The 15,280-nt window shown below is 36.2% G+C and overlaps 1 protein-coding gene across 1 annotated transcript in view; it reads right to left on the bottom strand.

Moving 5' to 3' along the window:
- The window catches only part of LOC131927140 (pituitary homeobox 2), a 31,955-nt gene extending 20,536 nt beyond the window's left edge, over positions 1-11,419 (bottom strand). Inside the window, exon 1 of the mRNA XM_059282856.1 lies at positions 11,007-11,419. Within this exon, the coding sequence (XP_059138839.1) occupies positions 11,007-11,256 (250 nt within the window). The 5' untranslated portion in view covers positions 11,257-11,419. The remainder of the gene's footprint in view (positions 1-11,006) is intronic.
- Between the last annotated feature and the right edge of the window lie 3,861 nt (positions 11,420-15,280).

The raw sequence follows: 15,280 nt of genomic DNA, 5'->3' as shown, positions 1-15,280 counted from the left end.
CATAACTGGCACCACACTTCCAGACAAATAGCGTACAGCTTGAGGACTACGAAACCACGGGACTACACAGTGTTCTGCCTTATTAATATGTATATATATATATATATATATATATATATATATATATATATATATATATATATATGTGTGTGTGTGTGTGTGTGTGTGTGTGTGCGTGCGGCGTGTATTTTGCATTTTTAGAAAAACCTATTATACTTTGGAAATTCATTTTTGCTGTATACAATATAACACATCATACGGAAATATATTTTGGTCGAGTGTCGGTCGAAGAAGAATTGCTATCATAACGCAAGTTAACATTAATTATATAGTTTGCATCTGAAATACATGGTTCTTATTCAAACATGAATCAATCTTTTATTTACTTAACAATTTAAAATTGTAGAGTGAAGAATTAATTTCTTCAATATGAATTAGTAATAGTCTCATTTTTAAATCGATACAAATCGATGAGTTTTAGTCAATCCACATGTAATTATACTCGCCATGAAGAATGAAACATTTTTTAAACGACACTCAACATATTTCTCAAACCCACTTTTTAAACGACACTCAACATATTTCTCAAACCCACTTTTTAAACGACACTCAACATATATTTCTCAAACCCACTTTTTTTAAACGACACTCAACATATTTCTCAACCCACCGTTTTGTTTTACCCTAAAATATTTTTTTTTTTAAATCTTGAGCGGTGTGTGACAGTGTTGGTGCTCACAGCGCGTGAAGCAGTGGCTGCCACCTGACACTGCCACCTGAGACCTACACCTGACATGGTGATGAACCTGTACAAAAACACATGTTTTGGTTTGATTGTTCGCTGTTTTTTTTTTTGCTACACGTTTATGGCAAGTTACACACACACACACACACACACACATACACACTCTGTTGTTTTCAAGTAGTGGCAAGTTTGAAATAACCTGATTGTTTGACACACACACACACACACACACCACACACACACAAATAAAACAAAATAAAAATTGCGTTTTTTAAATCATTCTTCCGGCCGCCTTACCCCAGTTGGTTTAAACATAAATACATTATTGTAATCTGTAAATTGTGATTACTTTTGGTTCATTTATTCTATTCGCTTTAGAATTTTAAAATGTATGGGTTAACATTGCTAATGTTTACATTAACAATACATACTTTATTTAGTGTTGTAGTATTACTAACTTATGTGCTTGTAGAAAACTTGTTTGGTTTGTTTTATTTTACAGGAATTTTATGTATGTTTGATATGCCCTAGCAGATATTTGAAATATATTTCGAGAAACACATGCGAAATATGTATAGTGATATAGATATTAATAGAATCTAAAGTATATATAGAAAAAATATATGTTGTCACATTTTATACAGTATGTATTTTGTATTAAATAAGGTCCGTAGATTTTATGTACGGTTACGTTTTTGGCGTGATCAACATTAACGCAGTGTTATTATAGGGACACATCTCCGCGCACAGTTGAATAACCAGAAGGGGAAAATGTCTTTTGTTTCGTCTAATTAGTTTAAACTTGTAATTTATAAACTTTTTAAACAGGAGAGTTCGTCAACACAGAGCAATCTGCTACTGTATGTAGCAAGTTTGTATGTGATCGTCCCATACATATGTTGACATAAACAAGACAAATAAATCCTAACTTTAAACAAGCCGGATGGAACTTTAGAATCAAGCTGTGAAAAGGTTAACTACAAATTTTAGTGTTGTTTCATAAAAATATAACGGTGATTTATCATCATCGGATCCTTGTACATTTTGGTAGTATACGGAAATGTGACGTATACTGACATACGAGTAATGTAAATTTCCGTAGGGTCGATATTAAAATTTTGGTGAGATACCGAAATGTTCCGAGGGACTGAGATAGGAGTAACGGAAATGTAACTAGAGCCAACAAAGATGTACGGAAATGTATCTAGAACCAACACAGAGGTACGGAAATGTGTCTAGAGCCAACGCAGATGTACGGAAATGTATCTAGAGCCAACACAGATGTACGGAAATGTATCTAGAGCCAACACAGATGTACGGAAATGTATCTAGAGCCAACACAGATGTACGGAAATGTATCTAGAGCCAACAAAGATGCACGGAAATGTGACAAAGACAGGCTTGTAAAGCCGCTTGTAAACTGATTTGAAGTGTCAGACTGACATAAGACATTCACGTCTCCGGTCGCTGACTGACATCAGCACTTGACATGACAGAAGCCCATGACAGGCATGACATCCTCACTGACAGACGTGTCATCAGCTCCATCTAGCGAGTATAAGCAGACCATCATTCTCAACTCTGTCTCTAGACCCGGCAACAACACGAACCGCGGCACCAGAAATCGAGATGACCGTTTTGTAAAAACATTTCCAAACAAACTCCGGTGTCTGGTGGCGCCCCCTCCCCCTCCCCCTCCCCTCCCCCTCCCCGCTCGTCAGTGTCGGAGCAACAGACCTGACATCTTCTATTGCCCAGGCAGGAGCGGCACCTCAGCCCCGCCGTCAGGAGCGGCACCGGAGTCCCGCCGAGAAACCCGATACCTTGCATCCTACACCCAAGTCTTTGGCGTCTTTAGAAAAAAAAACTATGATGGTCTTCGCTAGCAAAGACGTGTTCAGCTAATTAAACGGTTAATTGGTTAAGATAAAAAAAACATTCGGCACGGGTAAAAATTTATAAGAGGAGTTTCTTTTTTTTTCCAGCTACTTCCACCAGATTGTATTCTAGATTTAATTTTTTTTAAACTTACATTTTTTTTACATTTTAAATGAAAGAATCTTTGCGGTTAATCAGTATCTTAATTGAAAAAGAAGATCCGTGTTGAACTATTTAATACATACTACCCAACTGTAGCATTAACTACCTAAGTGTAGCATTAAATACCTAAGTGTGGTATTAACTACCTAGCTGTAGCACTACCCAACTGTAGCACTACCTAACTGTAGCACTAACTAACTGTAGCACTAACTACCTAACTATAGCACTAACTACCTAACTGTAGCTAGCACTAAAAAACTGTAGCACTAACTACCTAACTGTAGTACTAACTACTTAATTGTAGCACTAACTACCCAATTGTTGCACTAACTACCTAACTGTAGCACTAACTACCTAACCTGTTCAACTAAAAGTATATTTATTGAGTCCGTAAATAAAATACTCAGCTCAAATTAATACCGAACATGATTATAAGTAACTTATTCCACAGAGGCGCCGAACAATTTAACTCTACTGCACCAAGCGTAACAACTTCCAGTAAATACACATTATAAACTCATATGGTACAATTATAAATATCAAGTTTTACAGAAATAGATCTACATTTATTCAAATAAATTTCAAATCGCGAAAATAAAAATAAAACATTTCTTGTGTATGTAACCCAGTAATGAATTTTTAAAGAAATCGCCACATAAACTTCGCACTAAGACGGCTGTTTGGGATACACAAACACAAACTGGTAAAGGGTTGCTGTCCATTTGTTTAATTATGGCGCCAAATGTAATGAGCTATTTTAAGACTAATTACCGGAATACCACCAAAACAGCTCCACCAAGATGTAACTTCTAGATAATGTAGCGCAGTAAAAAATGGAATCACTCGACAAACAGAACTAAAAAATAAAATAACCTAATTTTATGTTTATTTTATAGCAAAGTTTTCATCTAATTTAAAGCTAGCAAGTTGGGATACTTAAACGAAAGCAAATAAGTGCAGACCAATTGACATTTGAAGTATAATAATATTGCATTATGTTTTTAAAATAAAATTGTATACACTATATTGATTTCAATATACACTATATTGATTTCACTAGCTTACTGTTTAATCAGAATGGCAATAGAAACAATACATTAGATGGTTCTTAGTACACGTATTGTGTGTACATGAGTACACACGTATTGATGGTCGCTATGTATGTCTGATGTCCTGCTCGTGTGTACAGAAACATCTGATTACACAGTACACGGCAAGACGATGTAATTACACAGGTGCCGGCAAGGCTATGTAATCAAGGTGTGCCGGCAAGGCTATGTAATTAAGTTGTGCCGGCAAGAAGATATAATTACGTATGTGCCGGGGAAAAAATGTAATTGCGATGTTTTCTTCGGACCATTAGCTACTACACATTTACACGTCTTAAAGTGATCATAAAAAATGTCGAGGTTTGCTGTGATGTTAGATCTTTTGTGTTGAAGTTCATTCAAATCATAAGAGTTAAAATAAGTTTAGGAAGGATGACTGAGGTCTAGAGGGGGAGGAAGAAAGGGGAGGGGGGAGAGTGTGTGTGAGAGTGTGATATATAACAAGAAAATGAAACAACTAGTTGGCTAGTAGAACGAATCCAGTGTTTCGGTTCTCTAGAAGACTTGGTGAGAATGGCCGACAGTTCAAATCATCACTAAACAACGTTACATAGTGAGTGGACTGAAATGAATGTCTAGGGGTGTTTGACGGTACTGGGGTGTTTGAGGGTGTTAGAGGGTGTCTTGGAAGGAACTAACACCTAAGCCAGTAATGTTAACGCCCATGCTTCCCCCCCCCCCCCCACCTCCTCACCTCCTCACACCTCTCACAAAAGCCTCCTTGTTTACTTTGACTAAATAATCATAATTTAAAAATCAACACAGCACACGATAAGGATGTACCACCAGATCTATAAGTTCTAGACGGGATAACTAGCAAAAACACTCGTGTACTACTTCCGCTTTATAACCTCCCCCCCCCCCTTACACACACACCTAGCCTTCGTTATAACATTTTTTTTTTAAATTATTTTTGAAAAACAACTAATTAGATTAAAATTTCCAATCAACCGGCTCACACCAGATGGCGCGTCTGATCACGTGATCAGCTAATTTGCATACGGCGTTCGGGGAGCGATCTACTCCCCCTACCACAATATCTACACCAGGTGAACTCACCTGTTGCACACACCTACATCCACACGTGCACACCTCACCACCCCAACACAAATTATTACAATTTTACAAGATCATTTGCATTTACCCGCGAATAAATGTCCCATTTCAGAACTATAAATGTCCTATTTCAGAACTATAAATTACTGATACATCGCTTATATATTAAAAAAAACAACTTAAAACCGGAAACGATAATATGCAAATGAAATTGGGACAAACCACGCGCCGCCGCGTGCGAGTGATTAAAGTAGCTCGTGAGTAGTTTTTGAGTAGGTTTTGTCAAGTTTTCTTGCCGGTCCGCCAATTAACATAAGCCTCAGACCACGTAGGCCCCGACTATATAATACGATACACATATTCACCGCTTACCATCGCTTTGTAGTCTGGCAATTAGAATAAAAAGATAATGTAATTTTAATTAACCGCTGTCTATAAAACGAGATAATTGATAGTAATTGTCCAATAAAAGTCTTGTACAAATGGCGTATGAAAAATTACGTGGGGCGATTTGCATAATTAGAGGAATGTAGTTTGCGATAAGTTTTTAACAGGAAAATGTGCATCCTTTGATACATATATTTTTAAATGCGCAAGTAGTACAGTGAAATGTATAATTTGTCCACGTTTAAAAAAAACAAGATGTGTATCAGATTCATAACATCAAAATAACATCAATAGAAAATTAGTCAGGTTATAAAAATTACTGGGTTATCAGATGTTTTGGTATGGGCCTAGACGCATATTAATTCGTTATTATCCGCATGAGTATATTTTATATTATGTAGATGCTTCCGCATTATATATATATATATATATATATATATATATATATATATATATATATATATATATATATATATATATATAAACTAGGTCTATACAGATGTATAACTAAGTCTAGGTCTAGTAGTATAGTAGTGAAGTAATTTAGGTGACATTAAAGTACTTTTATAACAGTAATTAGTTAATGGTTGCTGATATAAGATAGAATATAATTGTATAAAGTGGTACACGCTGTTATAAAATGTTATGTAATGGTAACTAAGTATTTACTGGAATAAGATGGTATAAAATGATATGTGATGGTATAAAAAGGAATATAATGGTAAAGGATAAAATAATTTGACATAGGATGGTATAGCCTATACTCATTTACTGCTTACTGCTTGTTAAAATTACTTCGTCAATAAAATGTGAAGTTATTCACTCAAGTGTTGTATCTAAACAAGCGCAATTTTCAAAATTCTAGCTTTAGGCTCAAATAGAAAAAAAAAACACAGTAGGCCTATATGTCTTAAATAGCTTTAACTGAAACACACTGGCGTTGACACCCTATACTGTTCGTTTTTTTTTTTTTAATTTGAGTTAGGACACATTGAGGTGTAGTGTCTTTGAACTTTCAACTTGCGAAGATATAAGCAGTGAAGGGTTGCTGTTATATTGATGAGAAAAATATTTTGAAGCAGTAGATTTAGCAGTGATGTTTATTGTTGGTTTTCTGTAGTATGCTCTCAATGTTTATAGTAGGTGTGTGTGTACACCAGGCAGAGGGCGGACTTAGTATAGTATTCTTGTATAAATGTATATATATATATATATATATATATATATATATATATATATATATATATATATATTTATAGTAAAACAGTGGTAGACCCCATGACATCGCCCCTAGATACGCCGCTGGATACAATATATCCACTGATGTATATCATTTATGTATGCTTGAGATTATATCTGCTCAGATATTTTACATCTGGTTGGCGTGTGCGTGATGTGCTCAGTAATGTCCGAAACATAATGTCCGAAACATAATGTCTGAAACATAATGTGCAAAATATGTGCGAAATATTATGTGCGAAACATTATGTGCGAAACATCATGTGCGAATTGAGATGGACAGACATGTTAACACTGAGATTTTTAATAACAGGAACAGATTGAGTCTAATCGTGCTACATGTATTCAGAACGTTCATTTTCTTCTCTAGAAGCGGTGCTACAACCATCATGTTGATTCGTGTTGGGAAACTAAAACATTTGGCCATTCTTGTCAAAACTACAACTAAAAGCTACAGCTTAAAACTACAACTAAAAACTACAACTTAAAACAACAACTAAAAACTACAACTAGAAACTACAACTTAAGACAACAACTAAAAACTACAACTAGAAACTACAACTAGAAACTACAAATAGAAACTACAACTAAAAACTACAACTAAAAACTACAACTAAAAGCTACAGCTTAAAACTACAACTAAAAACTACAACTAGAAACTACAACTTAAGACAACAACTAAAAACTACAACTAGAAACTACAACTAGAAACTACAAATAGAAACTACAACTAAAAACTACAACTAAAAACTACAACTAAAAGCTACAGCTTAAAACTACAACTAAAAACTACAACTTAAAACAACAACTAAAAACTACAACTAGAAACTACAACTTAAGACAACAACTAAAAACTACAACTAGAAACTACAAATAGAAACTACAAATAGAAACTACAACTAAAAACTACAACTAAAAACTACAACTAAAAGCTACAGCTTAAAACTACAACTAAAAACTACAACTTAAAACAACAACTAAAAACTACAACTAGAAACTACAACTTAAGACAACAACTAAAAACTACAACTAGAAACTACAACTAGAAACTACAAATAGAAACTACAACTAAAAACTACAACTAAAAACTACAACTAAAAGCTACAGCTTAAAACTACAACTAAAAACTACAACTTAAAACAACAACTAAAAACTACAACTAGAAACTACAACTTAAGACAACAACTAAAAACTACAACTAGAAACTACAACTAGAAACTACAAATAGAAACTACAACTAAAAACTACAACTAAAAACTACAACTAAAAACTTCAACTAAAAACTACAACTAAAAACTACCACTAGAAACTACAACTAAAAACTGCAACTAAAAGCTACAACTAAAAACTGAAACTAAAAACTACAACTAGAAACTACAACTAAAAATTACAACTAAAGACTGCAATTAAAAACTACAACTAAAAGCTACAACTAAAAACTACAACCAAACATATATGTTCTATGTTGTCAAATGCGCATGTAAAACAATAAGTTCTATATTGTCAAAAGTGCTGTTATTAAGAATATGTTCTCTGTTGTCAAAAATACATTTAGAACAATTGTTGGACCATTACTTATGTAAAATTTGAAGGTATTATTAACTTGTATGTATCCTACAGCACAAACATGTAAAATGCACATTATTCTAAGTCAAGTCAATTAAAAACTATAATTATATATTTATATTGTTATAGGTCAGGTTATTATATAACACACATTGATATATGTAAAATATTGTTATAATTCATATAGGTCTATTGTTACATGCAACAGATAAGTTATACGTCATATTTGGTTATTTATAAAAAAATTCTTACATGTCGTATATTGTTAAATGTCACAACTATTTATTGCCAAAGATTGCTTTGTATCACAGGTTGTGATATGTCACAAATTGTTATATGCCATACAGACTGTTGTCATATGTCCCATATTGTTATGTCAAACATAGTTCATTGACAAGAATAACATTATGTTGATAGGTTAATGTCGTCTATATTTTGTATACAACTTTAAACCAGCAATATGTTGCTGTTTTGTTACACATAATATATGTTGTGTAGAAAAATATAACGCGTATATTTTACTGTATCAATCGAATAACGGCAACACATTGCTGTATCAAATCTGACGGCTGTATATATGCCGGCAATATATTTTTTATATCAACTGTGTGCCGGCAACCTATTTCTATATAAAACATGTGCCGGCAATATATTTCTATATGAATATGTGCCGACAATATCTTTTATATCGAATTTGTGCCGGCAATATCTTTCTATATCAAATATTTACCGGCACTATGGTGCTATATACCGTTTGTAACGTCAATACGGTGCTATATAACATACGCGACGGTTATATAAATTTTATTGCAAAGACAGCTGACCAAATGAAAGTATGTATGTGGGGGGGGGGGAGCTATATGCCATAAGAAGATTGATACCACTACCCCTTGGCAGTTGGGTAGTGATTGATTAGCACTACCTGCTAAAATACAACCCGTCAGTGGGGAGGGGGTGGGGGACATGTATTGTGCGGCTATTTTTAGCCGCATCACCGGCACGCACACGACAAACTACCTACACAAATAGCCAGTGTTGACACACATATGACATGGAAAACTTTTTCAAAATATTTTTTTTCCAAATTGAATGAACGCATCATTTACTTGAAACTTTCCCGACTTTTGTGGGGGAGTTTATAGCTCTATAACCTGCTGGGCCACTACGTCTGCTTCGGTTCCATCCGTCTTAATTATTTGAACAATGGGGAAATATCAATCATGGAACTCTGGAATATTGTGGTTTCATTAGGAGGTGGGAGTAGTTTCTTGGGTGACAGGATGGGGATGGATGGTGTTTGTGGGGGGATTTTTAAACTGTTGGGTTCAATATACTCAGGGATGGTAGGTCATATGCATCTATATACTCAGGGATGGTAGGTCATATACATCAATATACTCAGGGATGGTAGGTCATATACATCAATATAATTCAGGGATGGTAGGTGATATAGATCAATATACTCATGGATGGTAGGTCATAAGTATCAAAATACTCAGGGATGGTAGGTCATATACATCAATATACTCAGGGATGGTAGGTCATATACATCAATATACTCAGGGATGGTAGGTCATATACATCAATATACTCAGGGATGTTAGGTCATATACATCAATATACTCAGGGATGGTAGGTCATATACATCAGTCTACCAATTAATGTTAGGTCATACTTTAGCTACTAGCAGCTCTTATACATCGCATGTATGTAACGTTAGGTCATGTCTATGTAGGTCATGTCTATCTATCAATAGGTAGAAGGTCATCTACGTCATTACTAGGTAACCTTAGCTGATATATCATTTATATCAACCCATACATGGTAGGTCATTTATATCTTTTATATCAACCTTCAGCTAATCGGTCGTATACAATACATCATTCAACTTTAAGGTCAAACACATTTTTGTCTAGTGACCTTAGCGAGTTGTCATTTCTATCTACACATAGACGGTAGGTCATTTCTATCCATATATACACAATAGTTTCATCTATTTAGATCTAAGGATTGTGTAATCTGGTATTTATAATTCCTTTCTAATGTGTTCTAAAATCATAAGAATTTGCAACGGCTTCAAAAGTCCCGCTTTTATTTCACAACAATGATTAATTTGTGTAAGTTTATGCTAAGTAATGAAACATATGGTATCTAAATAAAGATTCAGACACTATTTGATTCAAGAACAAAACTAGTGAAACACATTTTTTAAATTTTATTTACCCGCCTAGTGGGGAGGGTAAAGTTAATGTATCAGGACAGAGATTTGACAATAAGGTGCCCTATTCGAGCTGAATTTTTATTTTACCATTGCTACACCAAATGTTATCCTAAATGTCATTTTGGCTATAACGCATGTTGTTGTAGCTTACAATTTTATTGTGACGCTTACATCCTAAATACAGCTTACAATTTATTCTATTAGATTCTGACTCTTACATCCTAAATACAGCTTACATATTTATTCTAACATTTGAGAACTTACACATTTGGTGAAATGTGTAAGTTGGGACATTGATGAGAATCGGCAGTTTGTACATGACATCCCCCCCCCCCTTCCCATAAGTCCATATCATTCCACGCTGCTACAATAAAACAATTTTTTTTAAACAATGGAATAATGAGTCTGAATTAAAGTACAATTCACTAAAAAAGTTTTTCCGCTTAAAGAATTGGTACATTAGCGATATATGTACCACGATGAACATTACACTACACAGACCCTCGGCTTAATCCTAAGGCACTTAGCTTAACAGTTAACACGGCATTACATACAATCATAAACAAACTTTTCAAACAACGGGTGACATAGACCCGGTACCCTCTAACGGAAAAGTGCTGAGAAAGAAAGGAGGATTACATACCAGATCTGTCTGACGCAGCGTCACTGGGCGTCATGGTCCTGTGCACGGTGGTGGTATGGTGTCCCGAACCGTGTGGTGGCGAGGATAGCGCCGACTCCGACCCTGAAGGTATAGGGTTCGAGTCGCTGAGATGGTGATGGTGATGGTGCATGGTCATACCTCCAAGATGATGGCTGGAGGCGAGGGGGTGGTGGTGGTGGGCGCCTACAACGAGTTCCTCAAGACACAGGGGCTCATTCATAGAGTTCATCTATACCCGTCCTGCGCTCCCTCCTAGGTGAAAGATAGTGGGATCGAATCCAGCCACGACTAGCCTCAGTTTTCACGGCAGCATAGATCTTTTGTTCTAAAGATTTTCTCCGCTGAATATTGTTCTATAACAGGAGACAACTAACGTCTAGTTTGGTGTACTAGTACAAACTTTGGCTCGGGAGAGATTCTATTCACAGCTAAAAGAGAAAAAAATACATTCCTTAACTATTCACAATTGTAGATCACGTGATGACCGTAATCAAACAAGCAGACGGGCGGTAAGTGGCCACTGATTGCCGTAACCGGTTTTACCTTCTGAGATAACCGGATTAAGATAACCGGGCGGGTTAGTGATCGGTGTATGACAGTCGGGTGTATGAGACAGACTGTGTATGACAGTCGGTTGTATGAGACAGACAGTGTATGACAGTCGGTTGTATGAGACAGACAGTGTATGACAGTCGGTCTATGTGACAGTGTATGACAGTCGGGTGTATGAGACAGACTGTGTATGACAGTCGGTTGTATGAGACAGACAGTGTATGACAGTCGGTCTATGTGACAGTGTATGACAGTCGGGTGTATGAGACAGACTGTGTATGACAGTCGGTTGTATGAGACAGACAGTGTATGACAGTCGGTCTATGTGACAGTGTATGACAGCCGGGTGTATGAGACAGACAGTGTATGACAGTCGGGTGTATGAGACAGACAGTGTATGACAGTCGGTTGTATGAGACAGACAGTGTATGACAGTCGGTCTATGTGACAGTGTATGACAGCCGGGTGTATGAGACAGACAGTGTATGACAGTCGGGTGTATGAGACAGACAGTGTATGACAGTCGGGTGTATGAGACAGACAGTGTATGACAGTCGGTCTATGTGACAGTGTATGACAGCCGGGTGTATGAGACAGACAGTGTATGACAGTCGGGTGTATGAGACAGACAGTGTATGACAGTCGGGTCAGTTAGACAGTGTATGACAGTCGGTATATGAAACAGACAGTGTATGACAGTCGGGTGTATGAGACAGACAGTGTATGACAGTCGGGTGTATGAGACAGACAGTGTATGACAGTCGGGTCAGTTAGACAGTGTATGACAGTCGGTATATGAAACAGACAGTGTATGACAGTCGGGTGTATGAGACAGACAGTATATGACAGTCCTATTGACTAGCAATGTGTAATGTATCTACCCTTGTCCCCTCTATACTGAAGCCTAGTTTATTCTTTACATTTCTTTCATAAATGTGATATGTAAACAAAAATGTGAAGTTTGAATAATTAAAAAAAAAGTCTAAAATTAAATGTAAGCTAGATTCTATAATTTAAATATTGAGTATTTTTAAATGGATTTTTAAAATTAATATTAATAATAAAATATATTTATAAAAATAAAAAACTTTTATAAAATAAAAGATGAATTTTATTGTTAAAAATTGAAGTTAATGTTTCAAATTGACTTTGGTACTTATATGATAGTTAAGTAGAGTAGTGGATTAACCTAGAGTTCTAAAGCTAGATTTAAAGAGAGTTAAGTTAATACCGGTGCTAAACTCTCCTAAATCCCCTGGAAAAGTCTCACTCAAGATTTATAGTTAATCCGTGTTAATCTTTAACATAGTCCCGATATAAACCTACCTACAGGAATCTAAAGTTTCAGCTCATTAATGAGGACATTAATTAGTGTACGGGTGATTAAACTTAGATGCAGAATGTGAAATAATTTAATCATAATTAGGAGACGGTAGATTACTAATTACTGTAGTGTACTTTTTAAAAGACTTAGACTTATTATAGTTAAAAATCAACTCAAATGTAATTTAAAACAAAAGACTACGCGACGAATCAGTATTAGAATCACATACATGTATGTTCGAGTCTTATGGTACTATCTACATACGGTCTATATCTACAATAGCAACGGCTTCACAAAGGCGACTTACAACTCTACACTCAAACTCTTCCAGAAAAGAAACACTGGCACATCCTCATTAAGAATCAAGCAACTTTTTTCTGATAGATCTCCAGAGCCGCAGATAACGAAGATACAGCTAAGACTACAACTATTTCTCAAACCTGCTGTCCTTGTGTCCCCCTACAAACTGGTCGCACACAAAAGCTGTCCCAAAGAATTACTTCCACACCCACAAGTTCCAAGTCTGCTTTACTCAAGTCAGATGAAGGGAAAAAACGTTGAGTCTTAGATTAAAAGTAAATTCTAGAATTAAGCGAGTTAGACTCGGCGAGCGACTGGTTCGTGTGTGCGGCCCGACTCTACAGCCGAGGGTCTCAGTGTTTACAGTCCCGCGAGTCGCCGCTTCAAGGGCCGAGCCAGCCGGCGAGTTCGCGAGGTTAGCCCAGCCAGCGGACGGGGCGGGGCTGTCCGCGTGCGTCGTGTACGGCCGCTAGGGGGTTGGCTGTGGGAGGGGCATCGTCTGCTGTACGTCCATTCCCATTAGCTGTCAGCCAGAATGTGTGTTCCCTGCCCCGTTAGCCCAGCCTTTTTCGACAAGATTTTTTTTATCCCCCAAACATCTCCACCGCAGGTTGTGTCTTTAACTGTAAGCGTGACGGGGTGGTTTCACAGCACAAGACATTCTAGACAATACCATTTCGTCCTGTTATTTCACCGGGGTGGTGGGGGTAGGGAGGGATGGAAAGGGGGGGGGGGCTTTCCTTGGTCTCAACTCCATCCTCTAATCAAGCCTCAAGCCCCCACAAGCCCCCCAAGCCTAGACTCCCAGACACATATCCACTCAAACTAGATTTCCCTCTAACCTTTAGATTGCACTTAGAAATACATCTGCAATCGTCAAGCCATCGTCTGAAATAAAATTTTACTTGGAGAACATCTCACTAGGGCGGGTGGGTGGTTGCTTTATATAAAAAAATAATTATTTAAAATCAGTTTAATACTGTATAAGTGTTGAAAAATATCCGATAATAGAGCTAGCATTTGGATCTAATCTTAGAGAATGATAAAAATTTAACTAAAAATGTTGAAAATAAATGCAATCATAAAACGCCTAGAGGTTATACCTAGCTCTAAAAACGCGACTAAGTGATAACTAATACATCTAGCAAAATGTTGAGAACCTAGAGGTAATCATGGAACTGATGCTGGGATGTAGTACTTGGTATAAAATGCTGGAGGTAAGTCTACAATTCTAGACCTGTGAGCATAAAGCCCGACAGAGCCAAAGATTTATTTGTCCATGTATCAGACTCAGGGCAGGGGAGGGAAGCCATGAAACACCACCGTGTGTCGGGGGGAGGAGGGTAGCGATTGGTCGGCTGCTGTGGGATCTAACGTCAATCATCGGCTAATCATCTCCACACCTAGCAGGTCGCACGTAAACTAATGTCGTCTGCTGGCTACATGGGCTGGTCCAGGCTTCTGGCACTGGTTCATGTAACAAATACATGTTTATGTTACATAGACATGTATGTGATACAAATACATGCATGTGATACAAATACATGTCTATGTACCATAGACATGTATGTGATACAAATACATGCATGTGATACAAATACATGTCTATGTAACATAGACATGTATGTGATACAAATACATGTATGAGATACAAATACATGTTTGTGTTATAAATACATGTTTATGTTACATAGACATGTCTATGTTACAAACACATGTCTATGTTACAATTACATGTCGGTGTTACAAATACATGTTTATGATGCAAATACATGTTTGTGTTACAAATACATGTTTGTTTTACAAATCATGTATATGTTACAAATACATGTCTGTGTTACAAATACATGTAATTGTTACAAATACATGTATTTTGTTACAAATACATGTATGTGTTACAAATACATGTCTATGTTACAAATACATGTCTGTGTTACAAATATATGTCTATGTTACAAATACATGTCTATGTTACAAATACATGTTTTGTGTTACAAATACATGTCTATTTTACAAATACATGTCCATGTTACAAATACATATTCATTTTACAAATACATGCCCATGTTACAAATAC

The sequence above is a fragment of the Physella acuta genome, unplaced genomic scaffold (assembly GCF_028476545.2).
Source record: "Physella acuta isolate Inbredline_101_S28 unplaced genomic scaffold, ASM2847654v3 ptg001377l, whole genome shotgun sequence".
Lineage (NCBI taxonomy): Eukaryota > Metazoa > Mollusca > Gastropoda > Physidae > Physella > Physella acuta.
The sequence above is the reverse complement of the archived record's forward strand: the minus strand, read 5'-3'. Positions and strand labels throughout refer to the sequence as shown.